Genomic DNA, 20878 nt, shown 5'->3' on the forward strand with positions numbered 1-20878 from the left:
CCATTAACACAAACATCGACAGGGCTATTAGCTGACACAGATCAGCTATGAGCTTACAGGCCACTGAGAAACACCTCTACCTCCCTCAGGTCCCGAAACTTTGGAACTTTGCCAGGCTACTCTTTTCCACACACTTGTGCACTCTTCAGGAAACAATGGAAATCTCCAAGTAGCCTACTTTGTTATCCGTCCGTGAACATGATAGCCCTGTGGAAGAGAAGTAGCTTGCAGTGATGTTCTTACACCTTTTCTATAGATGATTTTGAGCATAAAGGAGGGGCGCGTGCCAAAGGGAGCTATTACCAGTGCAAGAAATTGAACCAAAGATGTCAACTTTGCTTTCCACCCACTCGAAATCGATTATATTAAATTCAAGAAGCTCGCAGATCGTATAAAACGGGACGCATGATTTCTAAAAGGACTGCAGTGATCGCTGTCAACTGTCTGTTCTCATTTCAGCGACCACTTCGCAAGGAGAGATTTTATGAGACAACCTTGTCAATTTTTCAGGACATAATCTTTCACTATAACTGAACGTGTAAGTTTGACCTATTATTTTAAGTTGATTTAACTTTTTCTTAACATCTTTTCTGCTAAGAAATAATCTCTTTACAAGTACTATTTTAGCCAGGAAATATCATGTCCTTCTGACTTATGCTTTGGTATACATACAGTTGAGGTCAGCTAATATGTTTTTATTTCAAATAGGCTAAAGATCACCAAATGTGGATATGGGCAGTGGTATGATTAAGACACAGTTTATGCAGAAGTGTTTTTTTGTTAAACTGTTGCTGCAATGTTCATTCCTGCATCTAGAGAGGAGAGAGACGTTTCTAGATGTGTCACTCAGCATAAGATTACTTCACTTTCATACTTATTCTAATGCTTCTTAAATTGCCTCCTTGACGAGGTATGTATTTCACTAAAATTAGTTAAGACAGTACAGGTATAAGATTAGTTTTGAGCAACATGACTAACATGCCTTATGTTGTGTTGTTTTTGTCAGCCACAGACGCCATGCAGGCAGAAAGGAAATGGAACATAATGTTGAGTATATTCATTCTGCTCATCACCTCAGGCCAGAGCACGGACAGCAAGGAGGTCAAGCAGAAAGAGAGGAGGACCCTGTTGGATCTAATCTTACAGGTTATCAGAGAGAGTCAAAGGGACAACAAGCCCGTCTCCAGGCGCTATAGCAGCGGTCTCTTCACAGCGGCCCAAGACATGAAGTTCTCCTCTCACGAAAAGCCTTCATATGTTCATAGGCTGGATAACAGTAGACCCATAGGTAAGCTGATAAGATTTATTTTTAGGCAGTGATGAAAGCGTAATCCCTATTTTAGTGAGACGGTGAGACAGCTGTCATTGGTCTGACTGGCCAATATGTGTGCTACAGAAGCCTATTAATCGTATCACAAATTATTATTAAATTGCATAAACTGCATAAAGGTTTTATCATGAAACCATCAATTACTCTTTTCCACATGAAAGATATATGTAAGCCATCTAATAGTTGCTTTTAGTAGAATAGTATTTTGAGTGAAAGGTTAAGGCGTTAGAAAATTAGGAAAGCCTCCATATTGGAATTCATGGCTTGCCTTTGAAATAGTTATAGGGTCTAATTATTACCAGGGTCTTTTATCAGCCACACCCAGCCACAAGGCAGTTAATATGATTATACACTACAGTACAGTATACGGAATGTTAATGCTTCAGCTTATTTAGACATTTTGGACAATTATATTCTTCCAACTTTGTAGGAACAGTTTGGTGAAAGGCCTTTTCTGTTCCAGCATGACTGTGCCCCAGTGCACAAAGCAAGGTCCATAAAGGCATGGTTGGGTGAGGTTGGCGTGGAAGAACTTGACTGGCCCGCACAGAGCCCTGCCCTCAACCCCATCCAACACCTTTGGGATGAACTAGAACAGAGATTACCAGCTAGGCCCTCTCTCCCAACATCAGTGTCTGACCTTATAAATGCTCTTCTGGATGAATGGGCAAAAATTCCCACAGACACACTCCAAAATCTTGTAGAAAGACTTCCCAGAAGAGTAGAAGCTGTTATTGCTGTAAAGGGGGGACCAATTCCTTATTTGTAATGCCTATGAATTTAGAATGGGATGTCATAAAAGCTCCTGTAGGTGTAATGTGTAGGTGGCTGAATACTTTTGTCCATATAGTGTATGTGGGTGAAGTGAAGATCTATTCCTCTAGGCTACACTATTGGCACAGGTATCGCTGTGTAAAAGATTATCAATGGATGGCACAGGCATCACCAAATCAGTAAGGGAGGAGCATTCACATAATCAATTTGTGAATGAATCATTCAATAAAAGATTCATTGGGGATTCTCAATCATGAATGATCACCCCCCCAACATCCTCCTAGGTCAGCCATTGGTGAGCATCATCACAAGCGTCACAAGAAATGCAGTAACACGATTGGGTCTTCCGCCCACATAGACGTTGTGATCACTAAGTCTTTAGGGGGCCAAGCACAGAAGGTGCGTAGGCATCCTATTGTAATTGTACAGTTGAATATAAATACCATGTGATGGTCTAAGTGCCATATGAATAATGACACTTCCGGACCACAGCTGGTTCCGGAGACTTGTGGCTTAATCAATCATTATGTTGATATCATTACATTAGAGTCAATTTAGTAATCTTTTCCAGCTGTGTCAATTCTATTTTACAGATGAGGATTTTGGTGTACTCAATTGTCAACTGAGAATGGGTTTGCTGTTACTGTACCTTCAAGACATTAAAGAATGGCATGTCCTCACTGGTACTTAGCCTTACAAATAATTTCTTAACACAAATCTGTTCAGTTGCCTTTGCAATGAACATTGCATAAACATTCCGGTCAAACGTTGGGTCAAAGGTCATCCTGAGACTTCCAGGCTGAGTGTTTGGAGAAGAAAAGAACCTCACAGACCACTGGCCAGACGGAATGAACCTTTCAAGGATATCAAATACAGCACATTGGCAAGTGATCCACATGTTCTCAAAGGTCCATGGCTTTACACGCAATGAAGAAGATGAAACTAGAAAGGACGCTCAGAAAGCGCAATACCATTAGGGTACCGATACTTAGAGGCGGCAAATGTCAAAAATATACTGGTGGTGCATCAGTGTTGTAGTTTATGAGCAGCTGGGTTTGACACAGCTGGGGTTGGCTGAACAGGAGCTCTTCAGCTCTGCTCTCTGATGTATCTCAGATACATAGCTATCTAGCTATATGACCCACACTGCAGTAATATACTGTAGCTATCTACAAGCATACTGTATCTGATTCAAAGCAGTTGATCTTCGCCATGATTAGTCCAAATGAATGGAGGTGAATGGGTGGCCGTGTGTGGCTGGCTCTGTGGCGCCCCCCTCAGGTCAGAGCTGGTAGGGAGCGGTTCAGTGCACTCCACACTTTCTCCCCCTTTCTCCCTCTACTGTCCCCACACCGGGAGCTGGTTTCACTCAACATTTTGTTTTGGCTCAACATATTTGTGTTCGATACATCGAGAGCTTCACGCCGGTCCAAATCTTGTGTCTTTGTAACCTTCCCATGTGGAGATATGGCCGTTTCAATTCCCCCCATCAACCATGAATGGGAGGAGTTTTTTGCTTCTGAGCCCAAAAATGTCCAAAAATGAATGGAGGTGAATGGGTGGCCGTGTTTGGGCAGCTCTGTGGCACCCCCTGGGGTCAGAGCCAGCAGGGGGTGGTTCGGTGCACTCCGGGCTCCCCCCTTCCCCACCCCTTCCAGTCCAAACCCTGTGTCTCTAACGCCCCCACACAGGGAGCTGGCTTCACTCAAAGTTTTGTTTTAATTCATGGATCCGCCCCGTGATTCAGATCCACTCCAAAATATAATTGGTTCTAAGTTGGCTCATGCTACTCTCCAAATTGGTCTGGTAGTTTTTGTGTAATCCTGCTAACAAACAAACAAACAAACACAAGCCACCGAAAACATTAGCCACTTTCCCACCAGAACCTCCCTGGTACTTAACCCCCTGGGACTAGTGCCTAGAACTCCCTAGTCCCTAGGACTACCTGTTGTAGTTTGTGTCCATACAGCGTGGTCAAGCTCATTGTGCACTCCATCCTCGGATTTCTGTCTATGGGATAATTTATTTTATTTCTATTTATGTCTTAGTTACAATAATATTGAACAAGGAAAGGAGTTTGGTGTTTATATATGTGGGATTTATTCAGTTTGGAAAATCAACACAAATGCTAAACATGGAATCTTTTTTTGTGCAATGAAAAACATGGTGCTGTTGAAATAAAGCTTTGCTAGTATCAGCAAATTAGAAATGTTCTGCGTTGCCGCCCCACCCACTAAGTACCAGTCCCCGGCAAGAGTATCACCTCGCCCACAGGGGTAATTAAATTCCCTGGTACTTTCCCCTAAGATCGCGGCTCCCGCAGTGTGAATACAGCTCGCACTTACAGTACCACTCCCCCTGTCACTGTGGCAAAGGTAACGAACAAACATGCCACCAAAAAACAATACCTCCTGCTCTTCGCTGTCACTGGGTCGGAGGTAAAAACAGAAACATATACTGCTCACAATTTTAATTCAGCTCAAGACTTTCTACTGTACCGTACATTACCAAGGTTATTATAGTTAATTAAAACTAATAAAAAAATGAAAACTAGGTGTGAAAAAACATTTTAGTTAACTGAAATAAAAATGAAAACCAGGCTTTACAAAAAAATATTAACTGTATTGTGTTAACAAAACTAACTAAAATAAACTAAAATGATAGAGAAAATGTCTTTAATTTTAGTCTTTTTCATTTCATACTTAAGCCTAGTATTTTGGGTGGATATGAAATCTATCCTCCATTTTTTTTGCTGCAACCCTGCAAAGAAGTAACCTGACATTCGCCAGATGGTTTGTTTCACACAGAGTGAAACAACGTGAGCTCACAAGATCAGGAAGGTCTCACGAGGCTAGCACAGAAGAAAAAACACTAAAAATAATACTGAAACTAATAAAACCTAAACTAAAACTAGGCGTTAAAAAAAACCAAACTAAACTAGCAAACCCTCTTTAAAAACTATTTTAACTAAACTGAAACTGAGCCTAGCAAGGGGCGCTTAAATAAAGCAAGTGTAGGCTATAATTTATTTGATTAGTTTCAGGTTGGAGTAGACAAGCTAGTCTAATAAATCAACAATACTTGAAAATTGAATTAAAATTTCCTCTGTGGTTCTCTGTATCACTGACAGCCTAGCCTACATGAAACTGTAGCCAATAAAACACAACTGAATCAACACCTGTGGATTTAATATCTGATTTTCTCATCACAACCATGGAATTACTGGACATTTTGGTCACCTTCGTAAATGTGGATCTCACACCACATTACTGGGCATTTTCTTATCAAATGTGCACTCAGCAAAAGAATGGACAAACTCCAGCTGCTAGTGGCAAAAAACAAGGACTTTTCCTCATCTGCTGCTGTCGTTTATTGAGATCTGGTACAATTTCGACACTGCCATGGAGGTAGAGGGCTTCCAACTGCTGGGAGTGGACCATGACTCAGGGTGATCTGTCAAAGCAGGGGAGGTGGGGTGTGTTTTTACATGAATAGCTCCTGGTGCAGGTACCTGACAGTGATCCAGCAACCCGGTTCTCCTGTCCTGGAATCCCTCTTCAGGAACAGTAAACCATGCTACCCCCCCCCCCCCCGAGAGTTCTACTCCCCATGAGAGTTCTACTCCCCCTGTTGTAGAATTTCTCGTTCAATATGGGTTAAGAAGCAAAACAGTTCAACAGAGTTACCAGAGTTTATTCATCCAAGGATTGTTACAAACACTCGAGTGTGGCTAAGCAACCTGCAGCAAGGCTGGTCAGTTGAGAGAGCGCCCAGTGCAATCTGTACCCCAAAATTTAAGGCAGATGAGTGCAACTCCCCCTTTCCTGCGCTCCCCCTTTCCTGCCCACTCATCTAGACTTCCAGGTGTATGTCGTAATGTTCCCCAGGACATAGACCACTGCAGCCTGTCCTTTTTATCACCAGCTTACCAAAGCCCCCCTTTACAAACACACACACATCCCCCAAACCTCTCTGTGACCCCAACCCCTTGTCTTCTCATTGTAACGTCGTACAGAACAAATTTTTACCCTTACACCCCCAACTCATACATTCTTGTCAGTGTGTACATCCCGCCAGAAGCCCCTGTTCAAGAGGCACAATGCCGGCTCGTTGACCAGATACTGTGTGTGGAATGTGGATTTTCAACACATCACTAGAGACATGCCATGTACTGTACCAGCCTGCTTCCTCCGACTTCGTTCCCGTCCCAAAGAAAACAAGGATTACTGGCCTCAACAACTCCAGAGCCGTTGCCCTGACCTCTGTAGTAATGAAGGCTTTTGAGCGCCTTGTTCTGCTGCACCCCTGTTTAGTGCTCCCACTTTGATGTTACTGTTGAAATAAATGTGGATTAAATATACATGGGAACTCATGCTGGTTTCATATTATTTAAAGCTATGAGGGAGTCTGTCTGTGTATTACAGCATGTATTAGTAAAAAAAAAAAAAAAAAAAGGTTTAAGTATGCAGCAGGTACAGTGCATCATCTATATTTGTCAACTAGTGTAAAGTGCCCTTGTGGTTTGTTCTATCTATCTATCTATCTATCTATCTGTCTGTCTGTCTGTCTGTCTGTCTGTCTGTCTGTCTGTCTGTCAGCTTTTGCACCCAAAACTGAAGTGTTGAACAACCAACTATTGATCTGACTGTAAATAAGATTTAGCTTAAAGATTCATTCCCCCGGTTGCTCACCCGGTAAGGCGCCCACCATATGAAAGCTAGTCCTTCGCGTGGCGGACCCGGGTTCGATTCCCGGCTTGGGTCCTGTGCCGCATGTCCTCCCCTCTCTCTCTCCCACATTTCCTGTCTCTCTACACTGTCCTATAACATTAAAGCTGAAAAGCCCCCCCCCCCCAAAAAAAAGATTCATTCCCATTCAAAATACACTCGCTATGACACAGTTGTGTCGCCTCTTCCATTATATCCCCCCAGAACCCAAGATATGGGCATCAAAACGGCCGCCAACTCAAAATTGCTTTGGTTGATTTTACTGACCGCTAGATCGGCAGGAAGACGACCAATTTCATTCAATAACTGTACATGATTCCACACATGCTTGCGTACATCACCTTCCCTACCATCCTAGGCAATACACAGTAATGTATATCAAACATTCTGTTCGTTATAGCTAGAATGCTAATGCCAGGCTATCTGTAGACAGCTGTTAGCCATAGACATATACCTGTATGTCTGTGGTCATAGCATTGTAAGCTACCCTTTGGTATCATGGATCTTATGGCACTGGACAGGAGAATATCCTGCCACGCGGAACTGCCAGACAGTTCCCGTTGGGAACCACTGATCCAAACAACTTCACAGGCGACACTGCTTGCCCTAGTGTCCTGAGAAATACACCAAAAGTCAATTTTATACATTGACCAGTTCCCAAGAAAATCGTGGACATCGGAGACAGACAACGAATGTCATTATAGAGTAGATTACAAATCTTCCCTTGGTAAGAACTTGGCAGTATATACTGTACTTTATACTAACTCTTGATTTTCCTTTGTAGAGATTGTCCCAAGAGATGTAAACCTGAAAGACAAATTCATAAAGCATTTCACAGGTAAGAAAACTGACACCAAAAATCACTGTTTCTAAATCTTGATGTTTCCTGGCTTACAAAAGCCCGTTTGTCGAAACGCTCAATGTCTAATTAATTCAAAATGTAATTCCAATACATACAAACCAAAGGCAAGCCAAAGCCACAAATAAAACACTGCTGGAGTAGGTCTGGCCGGAGCTCAGGAATAGGAGACCATTTCTAAATCTTAGAAAAGCAGCCCATGGTCACAAACAGTAAGAGTAAAGTTGAAAGCAGTAAGAGGTTAAGCTGATTATGTCTCAGGACAAAGCAGACTCCAGGAATTAGTGTGAAAATCTTTTATCCGGAAGCTTGCTAAAGGGCCAGTAACACTTAGAAAAGATAATTCAAGGTTCAGTCCTGTGATGTAATGTATGAGTATTAACCAGTAAAGTGCTGAATATTATCTGTAGATCTGTATGTGCTGGTTACATGATGCCAGTGATACTGTTTGCAATGACATCTATTATAGAGAATGGAGCTGACAATAGCATTTCTTTTAAGCAGGACCAGTCAAGTTTTCATCGGAATGCAGAACACACTTTCATAGACTATATCACAATACAAGGGATTGCTCTCGACCAGCATGTAAGTATGTATTTTTAGCATCAATGTATGCATTTGTTTATTGTTTGGACTGCATGTTTTTCACTGGAAAAGAGATAGCCCACGTTGGGTTCAATCTTGGGTCCTCTGACTTGCCAATGCATATGACAGCCTTACATAAACACTGCTTTAGCCAGCTACTCCACCGAAAAGCTGCGGGTGGGTAGTATTTATCCTGACGAGTTTAATCAATTCAACTTGGATACACACAGAGAATACCATAGTACTGAATTAACACAGATGCTGTCTATCTTCATCAGATGGTTTTGTGGTTGGTAGAACACACATTAGAGCACACTTTTTATTTGGAAATCACAGCCAAAACAGTTGTCAATTAGAACCTGGTAAATGGTGTAAATTGACTGTGCAATCAAGTTGCAATTTACTGTAGAAAGGGACCACAACAAATTACTGTAGACATGCAAAATAGTAATTTATTTTAAGTACTCGAGTTGCCAGTTAAGTGCTATAAATATTTCAGTAGTCTATAGCTGTTAAATTACAACAAATAATCTGACACATTTAGCTGGGCACAGGGTCTGAAGGGAACAACTGTTGTCATGCGGGCTACTGATATTAGCAATTGTTTAATTACCAGCTTATGCCACAATATCTTCCTGGAAAGACCTGGGATTTGAACCTTTTACTTACCGGTTACCGGTCCTTGTCTCAGGCCATTTTCCTGGCTCAGTGGTTATACTTTTACAGCCTCAATCTTTCTCAACCACTACCATCCACCTGTCCTACTTTGTTCATCTCAGTGGAAGGGGATTGACAACAATCACAGCTGTACGATGATGGGTAGAAATAATATTTTAAACAGATTCAATAGTAACAAATTGCAAAGTGTAATAATACTTTTTTTCTGTGTTTATGCTGTTTATTTTGCAGTAAAAAAAAAAAAGTGTTGATCATCATACATTGCGGTTTACAGGAATACATTAAAGGACAATGCTCGTTTTTGACAACCTGGACCTTATTTACGACATATTATAAGACGTTTGACTCACCGAGATCACTTTGGTGTAGTTCGGAGGCATGTAGAAGAAATTTTAAATCCAGCGCGAGCCAGTATATCCATGTAATGGCGGTGGTCCGGGCACTTAGAATGCAGTTTCTAAAAATCTATTTACTGCCGCTAAACGGTTGTTTTCATCAATCTGTCTTGATGAATCGCTAGTTGTGCTTACATAGAGCATAGGCCTGTTGTGGTATTTCTTCTGTAATATGATCTTTAGAAACGTCTTTACGCATGTGCACAGCGTGCTGGAGCAACGATTGCATGCTGTGCGCATTAGTGCTGGAGCAAGTGAGGAAGCTATTTCGTTTCGAAAGACGTTTCTAAAGATCATGGCATGTGAAAACGCGGCAGAAAATAGATTTTTAGAAACTGCATTCTAAGTGCCCCGACCACCGCCATTACATGGATATACTGGCTCGCGCTGGATTTTAAATTTCTTCTACATGCCTCCGAACTACACCAAAGTGATCTCGGTGAGTCAAACGTCTTATAATACAGTATGTCGTAAATAAGGTCCAGGTTGTCAAAAACGAGCATTGTCCTTTAAGTTAAGTGAGAAAGCGGTAACACAGTACTGATTAACTGTTTTTTGTTATACAAACTAGAAATGGTGCTCAGAGAGCACAGACCTCCGCCCATGAATGCATTTCATGGCTCTGAGCGCGCGCACTTGTGCCAGCAGGACATGTTTTGTATTGCTGCATTCGTTAGGTCGAGAGCTATATGCCAGTCCAAACCATATGTTGTCTGTGACCTTCGCATGTCAAGATATGGCCATTTCAATTCCCCCCATTGACAATGAATGATGGGAATTTTTCACTCCTGAGCCAAAAATGAATGGAGGTGAATGGCTGTCCGTGTTTGGGCGGCTCGTGGACCTGCCCCATGATTCGGATCCGCTCCAAATTTTAATGGGTTCTAAGTTGGACCATGCTACACCCCTACAACCAATAAATAAAGCAACACACGCCACCCAAAACATTACCTCTCGCATCACCTCTGCACTGGGGCAGAAGTGATTACAGCAATCTGTTTCAGAGCAGAGATACCTTCTCACACAGGGAATTTGAGCATGGAATTTCTTTCCTTTTCCTTTTCCTTTTCGTTCTGTCAAGAAAAATATCACAACATTTTTCCATGAATAATCTCTTCCCTGGGAAATAAAGAGAACCACGTTATATAAGGGAACCGGCGGTGACCTCTCTTCCTGCTGGCCTCTGAGGTTTTACCTGGGCCAGACAAGAGAATGGCCAAGTATAGTTGGGGATCAGTTGTAAACTTTGATTGCTGTGTGTGTTTGTGTGTGTGTGTGTGTGTGTGTGTGTGTGTGTGTGTGTGTGTGTGTATGTGTGTGTGTGTGTGTGTGTGTGTGTGTGTGTGTGTGTGTGTGTGTGTGTGTCCAGTATGAGCCTGTGGAAGCATTATAACAGTGAGTGATGGTGAGAAATCCCAGGTCCTGGAGCCAGATGAAACAATGGATTTGTTTCTTTCTCATTCAACAGACTACAAGAGATGTGCAAGATTGCTAACCAGACTAGCAATGAGTCCACTCTGCACACAATAGACATTGCTTGTGAGTATTATTTACTTACAGTATACTACACTTTTGACTGAAAAGGATCCCCATGTTGGCAAAGATCTCATACTGGGCAGCTGACTTAAGTCTTTTTTTTTTACATACTATACTTGATTACAATCAGAAAGAAAACATTTGTGTGGGTCAAATAGTATTTGTAAGTAATCTTTAAAGATTTAAAATGATTTAAGTTCCCATAATCGGAGCTATGTGTTCTCAATGTCTCTGTTCTTTTGTGTCCTTATGTTCTGAAGGATAATCCTACTTCGACATTTGTTCCACTTGAACTGTATTCCACAGAGAAGCCATAATGTAATGTATAGTGTTTTAAAGAAACGTTTTAGATATGTTAAAGAAAATGTGTTTATTTTTTAGACAGACATTATCAGAGAAATGATAGGAGCAAGAATTTTGACTGGTGGAGGAATTCTTAGGTGCGGTTAAAGGTACCCCGAGGAGTTTATTTTTGGTTATGAAACAGTCTCATTTTAATGTGGGTGAATCTACATTACCCACACTTGTTTATGTGTCTATTTTCGACAAATGTCGTTTCTTCTATGTAGTTTATTTTTAGATTATTATTTTGTGGTCGGGTCGTCCAGAACCTTGGAATGACGAAACGGTTTACTGCAGTAGCCTACGCTGCTGACAAGAGACAGCGCGAGCATATATGACCTTTATATATATTGTCAAAAGTAACGTTACTAGTAAGACCTATATAATTACCTCATCGGTGGTCATCGTTCCGTCTTCAAAACACCCGGCTCAGGTAGCTTTTTTTTTACGACAGTGCGCGGGGAGGCTCATGGGAAATGTGGTCTTTTTGGGCGGAAAACACTTACGCTTCCCGAAATCCCTCGTAGGGCCTTGTAGGGCACAGTCATGCTTGTTTCAGTTGATATTATTTGGATTAAATGTTTCAATTATGTGTGTAGGCCTTTCAAAATCACTGTCAGTGTATTGTTTCCCTACATGGAAGACTGAATCATGGAAAAACGTAACAGGGCAACCCACCAGTCCAGTGACGTCACTGAACTGGTTTGCCCTTTGACCTTTTTCTGTGGTGCAAAGTCTTGACTCCAGGTCTAGTGCTCTACGTAAATGCCATTAGGTTTGACAGCTGAGTGGCTGACATGAATGACTCCTTCGTGGAATTGGCCATCTTAATTGGCATGGCATAGAAATTCATTTGATTGGAAAATTGAGGGGGCTGGTCCATTAACACTTATTCAGACTCTCAATTCACTCTCGCTGAATCAGACAATGTGCTCTATTCTGGGCCGTTATCAAACGTCTACGTGCTGCCACTGGAGTGGCACTCAAAGAATGGCCTTTTAGTGCATTATTAATTGATTCATCCAGATTATATGTACAAGAGCTAACTATACTGTATGCTCCTTAACTTTAACATCGAGGATAGCCCGGAAGGGCAGGCCAGTCATTTTATACTATGGCCACCTATTGGTCCCAGGGGTCTCAAACTCAAATTGGCTTGGGGCCACTGCTGGTATCGTCAACTCATAGGAGGGCCACGTCATCTTCAACTACTACCAACTATAAGAAAGTGCAATATTTCGGAAAATGTCATATTTCATTTCCATAAGTAGACTCACAACTCAGTCTTTAAATGTAGCAAGATATTACATAACTAACATTTTCATCATACAAATTCAAACCGGTTTCCATTAATTTTAACATATTTTAACAGTTAGTGCTGCAAATCTTTTTTCCTTACTTTTATTTGATCTTGAATGGCCTATATTTGTACTACCTACTATTCTGTTTTAGCTGCAAGATGCATAACTACTGTAAGCCTGCCCTGGACCTGTAGCTACTTGCATTTATTAAAGTTCAAGTTTGTTTCCATTTCTTACCAGACACTTGAATACATGCCCTCTCAGCTGTGTGGCTCGTTTTTTCCTCTCGTCTCCCTATGACACTGTTCTCCATGTTTAGAATAGCTCTTGACATTATATTCCTTCAGAACGGCGACTTTGTTCTTGCATATCAGGCAGGGAGCATTTCCATTGAACTCTACAAAAAATACTGCAATGTCCATCTTTCTTGAAACTGTCTGTGTTCCTAACGTTAGTTAACCATGAAAACAGCCTCTCGGTGGCTAGTTGCATTCCGTTATAGTTCATATAGTCGCGTGCGGATTGATTGCACCTGTGACTGCATCGTTCACCTCGCGCGCTGCGCACAATAACAGAATTTCGCCCCACGTTTGAGCGACTTGAATTTCGCATTGTAGGCCTGCCTGCCGGCGCCGTTTCCAATAAATTATTTTGCGGGCCGCATTACATTATATTTCTGACATCATGTCGCGGGCCGGATGGAGGGGTGTGGCGGGCCGCAAATGGCCCGCGGGCCGCGAGTTCGAGACCATCACAAGGATGTCCAATGAACTATAAACTGACTGAGATACAGTACTCTCAGTCAATGCTTTGACTCATCATTCAGGAAATTCAATATGCTGAAAACAATCCTCTTTTCTATGACAAGTAATGTAATTTTTGACAGTTTAATTGATAAAGTGTTGTGTTTTATTGTGTTTCAGGTGCAAAAGATTTAAAAGAGGGACCTATGTTTTGCCAAGGAAGTGCCTTTAGTTTGCATCAGTCATAAGAACATATTATTGTAATTGTTTATAGTATTTCTATTTGGTTTTGTCAGTGTTTGAAATGCTGACTGACTTGGTTGGTTTCATGAGATATATTTGCTTCATATTTTCATCTTTCATGTATTTTTAACAAAACGTTAATTTAATATGATACACATTCTGTATTTATTGAAATTGTACTGTATGTACTGTATAATTATTCACAATCATTCAGAAATATATTTCTACTTTCATTAGCTTTGTTTTCATTAAGCGGGTCATCATCCAACTGAGAGTTATTTGTTTGGTCAATCTCACATTCTCAGACAGCCCCACATGGTCTTTGAGCTACGCCATTCACCATCATTGTCTTCATTACATTATACTTTGGCACTTGAATGATTTCAGAAAAGGAGAGCATATGGAATGACATAAAATATTGCACTGCAGTACTGAACAATAAAAACAATATTCAAGCACAGCATATTTTGGAATTATTGCAATCATACAAACGTCTCAAGAAAATTGTCAGAGCTTTCTTGGGTATATTATATTGAAAGTTACAGGAACATCAACAAATTGATTTTACACGTTTTGAATTTCATGGTTTTCCATCCATCGGACTTGGATAAACTCATGAATCTGTTTTATAAATGAATCTATCTGACAGGATAGATGTAACAGTATCACCACAAATGGTTTTGGGAGAAAGAAATGCAAGCTTTCACTCAATGTTACTGTAGGGTTGGGCTGCTGAATTGCCGTACAATATCTGCAGCCGACTTAGTTTCAAAATCGCTGGCAAACCTGCATGTTTGTCTCCTGAGAACAATGTTCATGCGTCTCTGAAATCCTTTGGACAACAAAAAGAAATCCTTTGGACAACAAAAAGTGAAGCTGTTCAAACGCAAATGGACTCTGGAAAAGAGCCTGACGTCCAATCCTCATGTACTTTTAATGCCTGTGGTAAAACATTCAAATCACAATTTAGCATCATAACATTGTGTGAAATAGACAACCCCAGTTTTCCTGGGGTGAGACATGAGAACAAAGTCCACTAAAAGTATCACAAAATCACAAAACAATAAGAGTGCAAGTATAAATGCCCTATCACAACAACCTCTGTACAAGAATTGCACAGCAGTACAATAATACAAAAAAAGAGAATCAGACACAACAGACGTAACAGAGTGGCTTAGTAGTGATCAAACACCTGCCTGAACAGGTGTGTTTTCAGGTGCCCCTTGAATATCTTCACAGAAGCAGCGGATCTCAAGTCCAGGGGGAGCGAGTTCCAGAGCCTTGGGGCAACCGGCCCAAAGGTCCGGTCACCTTTGGTTTTTAAACGGGTCCGAGGTGCTGCCAAGAGACCTTGGTCAGAGGACCTCAAAGATCGGGTGGTTCTACAGTATATGGAGGAATACGGTCACAGATGTAAGCAGGGGCTCGGCCTTTGAGAGCTTTGAAAATGTCACCAGGATCTTGAACTGGATCCTGAAATGTACCGGTAATCAATGCAGGGAGGCTAGGATGGGGGTGATATGGCATGACTCTTTGGACCTAGCGAGTAGCCAGGCAGCTGCGTTTCTCTGTCGACACCTTTTGTCATTTTGCCAGTATGCTTGCCTTTTTTGTCAAATCTTCAGCAAAATGTCTGTTACAATAACATTCAAGGAAACATTTGGTTGTTGTTTTGTTCGCATTATGATACAGTACCTTAGCAGTTCCTGAAGACAGTTACAAAAGACATAAATATTACTATTGTGGACAGTGAAATAACTCAATCCCTCCTACTATACTACAATAGGAAATGTACAAATGTGCATTAGTAGTAGCACAATATTGTACACCAGCTGTACCCTTATTTCATACAGACAGAGAACAGGATTGTGTATTTTCCGTAGATATCCAGGATGTGGCCACTCATCTAAGACTTGCTCAGTAAAGGCAAGTACATAAACAAAGCTTCTGAATACAAAGAGATAGATCCCAAAGATAACATCCATACAAAATAAATAGTACAAAAGGACACTTGTAAATTCCCTTATCTTGTGTCTTCTTCTAGAGGGACAAGTGCCCAGAGAATAGTTTATTGTACATTGTTTTTATTTGGGATAGTGATATAAACATATATATTGAACTCCTCACACTTACAGATAGGAATAATTTAATTTTAAGTAGGATAAACAAATGCTTTGCACTTTGCACAGCACTACAGTTCTCACGCCAGCATGTATCTGCAGACTGTTACAAATGATTTATAATTTCAGCTGCCTACCTATAGATGCATTTTTACCCAAACAAATCACCTATAATAAATCGTGTCTCCATACTTAGTAGATGTGTTGCAGTAATCCATCATTGATAAGCTGTTTTTGAGAAAGAAGTGGTTGTCTTATTCAACTGATCACATTTACAGTGCAAGTTGAAAAGTGTCACTGCAACAGCTTTACAAAGTGGAGAATACCACTTGGAATGTTAAAGGCAGACTTTTACAATGCATAAAAAAGAATTACGAATGTGCTACTTTTAGGACTAAATTTCCTTTGGCCACGTACCTGTATCGGTCTCAAGTGGCTCGGGTAGTGCAATACTTACAACTTGATACAAGATGGATGTCAGTTTCACTGGTCCTGTGGGGTTGTAACCCTCAGTTATATCACAGGCCATTCACAAATCAAACCCCCATCCTGGAGGACCTCATCAATACACACTATCTGGCAAAGGACAAAAACCCAACTGCGGAAATTGAGGCTCCTCAGAATTTATGTCCCTATATTTTTTGATTATCAATAGTAAGAGAAGTTAATAATGTGACAACAATGGCATCTTTCTATCATAATTGCCTGGGACAATTAAGAATGAGAAGAGTAATGTTTGTGATAACACAATAAAAGGATGAATGTGGACCCTTTCATCTCTGGGACACGAGGGGATTCTCCGCAGATGGGTAGGGACACACTGGGCTCTAATCTAAGGAGGATATCACTTATCTGGAGACAAACAGCACAGATTAGGGGAAGAGACAGAAGACGCACAGGGGGCGGGATGTGGGAGGGCACTAACACAATTACACACAAGCACCGAATCCCCCCTCAATTACCTCTGGGACTCAGCTCGGAGATAGAGACAGAAAAAGCCTGTCCAATTCTTCTCTGTCACATGGGCTATTGCCAATGTGTTTCATACAGTACCTCTTTAAGATTAAATGCCGTTTCCAGTTTGCATTTGTTTTTCATTTATTCAGTTGAAAATGTTTACTACTGTTCAGTATGCATTACATACATGGATCTCATACAGGATATGACAACAGGTTTCTCAGAATTCTATAATTCAGAAATGCAGATGAAAGGATTATCAAGTTAAATCATAAACCATTTTATTGTGAAGGCAACCAAACTCAACATCACTTGAGAACGTGTGACTGGTCTATATGGCACATCAATTTTCCATTGTACTGTAGCTGTTTAAGGGATTGTTGCAACCACCCTATGGCAATGCAGATGAGAAAGAGGAGGCTACAACAGGACTTGCTTCATGGTCACAGCTAAACTGATACGCCACCGTTTCATGAGATTATGTAACACAACCTAAACCGTGGCTCCCTATGACGTACTTCAGACTTTCCACGAGAGGAATTGAATGCCAAAAGTAAACACTTTAATCCTATTAAATAAGCTTCACCATCTCATGTAAACAAACTACCTTTATTTATACTGTAGCTAATGCTATATGTGGCAAAACTATAGATAGAGGGGGCCCTAGATTCATTTCATGTGGTCTTCTGATTAATTCATTGCTCCCTTTTTTATGTTTGATTGATGCACGATTCATACAGTAGCCACTCAAAGCCATATCAGCAAAATGATGGTTACGCATTGTAACCCCAGTTCTATGAGTGGAGCAGACCCCACAGGGCTATCTTATAGCTAGCATCTGAGAGGAAGACGCACTGACATCCATCTTGTATCATCGTTCACCTGCCGATGGAGGACGCCACTTATGAGATCCCTATCCCACCTAGACAAGAGCAAGGGGAACGTGTCGGGTTATGTGAGACTGCTGTTCATTGAGGAACCAGGCCAGGTCCAGCCTGGCTTATGTGCGTGGCTGGCTTGTTTCTGTTCAGGACTGGTCGAACAGAATGATGATTCCTGTAAGTAACGTTAGCTATTTTGCTGCAATTGGTTCAACTTCTGTTTCTGGACAAAGGTAAGGGATAAAAAGATTGGAGTGAAAGGATGAACGTGTGGAGGTTTGGGGTATAGTCCCATAAAGTCATCCCCACCAGGGCCTTGAACCCCCGTCTCCCGGGTGGGAGTCCTGTGCTTTCACCGCTACTCTACTTGTGCAGTGGAGATCTGCAGGTTGATTTTGGTGTCCTTCTTTATTTTGGTGTGCTGGGACGCCTGTCTCTTGTGGTGCCAGAGAAATGCAAGTCAACATTGACTGGAGGGAGGGAGGGAGTGTTAACTGGACAAATGCTATTCTAGGTGCGATGGCTTACAGCCATGCACAAAAACCACTGCCTCTTGTCTAGGAGTGCTGGCTTACAGCCATGCACAAAAAAACACTGCCTCTTGTGGTAGCAACATAGAACTGCAGGTCAACAACCCGAAAGAGGGAGGGAGTGACAACCGGAGATTTGCTATCTTTTGTGCGTCTCCACGCACAAAAAGGAGAAAAAGCACACCGTAGTCTTGGGAGGTGCCAGTGACAGGTGAAATATCATAGAAAAAAAAAAGAAACCGCACACAAGCTCTCGATGCTGGGTGATTTATTTAGACAACGTTTTGGCCTAGCGGCCTTTGTAAAAGTCTCAAGCGCTTGGTGTCGAGTCTGGGTGGGGTTATAGTGTTGAAAGCTGAACTGTAGTCAATGAACAGCAGTCTAGAAAAAGAAAGGAAACTGTACACTCAAGCTCTCGATGCTAGGTGATTTATTTAGACAAGGTTTCAGCCTAGCAGCCTTTGTCTTGTGATATCTCCGGCTCGAGCTGCGGAGTCTACCCCTACGCAAACAGCAGACGTGACGACCGCAGGTCTCGCCGGTAATGTACTAGCACATCAGAAAAAGTCTTCCCCTGCTGTGTCAGCAGACGTGACGACCGTAGGTCTCACCGGTGATGTTCCAACGCCCGCAAGTTCGAGCTGCGGTGTCTTCCCCTGCCTTTTTAGTAGACATGACACCAGCTGGTCTCACTTCTGAGGTTGATAAAGGGATGTATGCGCCCAGGTCTGCCGTGGCCGTACTGCCCTGTTTGAATGTGTCATAATCCTGCTTGATGAGTACTGAGTGTACATTCATGTTTGTCGGACCCACGGTTCGAACAGCGCCACGTTTTTCTACCTTTAGGGCAGTTAAAATGCTTCTGATTGTCGCCGGGGACAGACGGTGTGAGAGGGGAGAATTGAAGGCAGCCTCGTCTAGCCATGTTAACATGAGCTGGCGAGGCTCCGCTCCTTGGGTGTATTTTAGTAGTTTACTGACGCTCAGCCTTATCAAACAGTAGGCCTATTGTGTATGGCGGCGTTCACACTCTATCTCACAAAATTCTTGAGTCACCTAGCTCACTAACTCTGTCTGGTTCTTATTCATCGCTGAATCTGGCGGGAGCAGCAGTCTCAGCTAGATAGCAAATCAGAGGACAAGTTTCCCAGAATTATGAGATTATTAAGAGAATGAAAGCAGTGTTTTCACTCTCTTTCACTGCATGAATGCGCTGGCGAGCTCCCACGCAGCCGGTATGCATAGTTTTTGTGAACTGTCTGTCTGTGTCTGTAGCTCGCCTCGAGCAGCTGAGATCTTCCCTGTTGTTTAGACAGGTAGAGTGGCTACATGCCTGGCGAGCAGTGAATGTATTTGTGGAGTTGTTGGATCCTCGGTTAGAGCGGCGACATGTTTTTCTGCTTCTACGGCGGTTAAAACATTTCCACTTGTCGACGGGTACAGACAGTGTGAGAAAGGTGTTTTTATCACTAATGCTTAGCCTTCATCAAACAGTAGGTTTGTTGTGTACGACCGCATTCGTTCTCTGTCTCACAACGTGCATGAGTAAATGAGCTCATGCTCGGTTCTATTTTGTGGAGCTCCGCCCCACCAGGCTAGCGCCTACTGGCTAGTGAATACTAGCTAGCTACAATTGACTGAAGAAAAAAAAACATACAGGCACCTGTGTCCAACCAGGTCCGGTGCACCACGGTATAAGTGGCCTGCTCCTTTGAAATTTTCAGCTCGTGAAGACAACTGGAAAAGAGAAGATCCTAAGATGACTTCTCAGCAAGGTGGCTCCCCTACGCTGGAACCCGACATCGCTGCGGTGCTTGTGCCTGGTGCCTCCGCTGCTTGGGGTTCTGCCAGAAAGCCGTTGATGCCTGACTCCAAGGACAAAATTACCCTGTCCTTGGCAGACAAGAGCTACGCGCTGGCGGCGCAAGCCGTTGCTGCTTCATCTACCATCGCTATGCTAACCATCTACATCGGCCAGCTAGCCAAGGAGCAGATCCCCTCCGCCATGGAAGCGGATTGGAGAGCGTAGATGTCTGAGGCTGTGGGAGCTGTCGCTCAGCTGGTGAGGATATCCGCCTCCTGCCTGGGAGGAGTGATGGCGACATCTGTCGTTCAGCAGCATCATCTGTGGCTGTCCCTGACCGATCTGCGTGAGGAAACAAGGGCGTCCTCCTCAATTCACCGGTGAGCAAGCAGGGGTTGTTTGGTGTGGCTAGGGTTAGGGTTAGGGTTAGGGTTAGGGTTAGGGTTAGGGTTAGATCCTGGAGCAATATTGCACCCAGGAGCAAGACTGGCTCCTCCTTGCTCGTCACCTCGCCGCTCCAGGGAAGCACGGTGTGGCGTGGCGTAGTGAGTACAACGGAACCGTCCCTATCTGAGCTCTGGTCCAATCGGAAAACTGTGAAACCGGCTTGAGCCGCGGAGTCTTTTCCTGCTGAAGTAACAGACATGACGATCGCGGAGCTCGCTGGTACGGCACTAACTGGGCCATTAGTGAGTAAGACAGGACCGTCCCTATCTGGGCTCAGGTCCCATTGGAAAACTGCGATGAGTGCGGCTCGAGCCGCAGAGTCTTTTCCTGTTGTAAGACCAGACGTGACTACCGCATGTCTCACCGGCTCTGAATGCCCACAAGTTCGAGCCGCAGTGTCTTTTCCTGCTTCTGTAGCAGACGTGACACCAACCGGTCTCACTTATAGGGCTGATACGGAGATGTATGTGATCAGGTCAAGTGGCGTGGCTGTACTGCCCTGTTCGGAATTGTCTCATCCTCTGGACCGACCGCTGGCGGGATCTAGTGGTCTGCTAGCCCTCCCAACGGCGGTCGCTTATCCGTGTCGAGTGGTAGAGCCTCTCCCTGTGTTTTCTACAGGTCGA

At 42.7% G+C, this 20878-nt stretch overlaps 1 protein-coding gene across 1 annotated transcript; it reads left to right on the forward strand.

The window, feature by feature from the left end:
* Positions 1-1017: 1017 nt before the first annotated feature.
* alkal1 (ALK and LTK ligand 1) lies at positions 1018-10878 on the forward strand (the record flags this gene model as incomplete). The annotated part of the gene is made up of 4 exons (XM_084461666.1): positions 1018-1288; positions 7616-7669; positions 8192-8275; positions 10817-10878. 4 exons carry the CDS (start codon positions 1018-1020, stop codon positions 10876-10878), a joined length of 471 nt encoding a protein of 156 aa, XP_084317792.1.
* Between the last annotated feature and the right edge of the window lie 10000 nt (positions 10879-20878).

Source organism: Borostomias antarcticus, assembly GCF_949987555.1.
Source record: "Borostomias antarcticus genome assembly, chromosome: 3".
NCBI lineage: Eukaryota > Metazoa > Chordata > Actinopteri > Stomiiformes > Stomiidae > Borostomias > Borostomias antarcticus.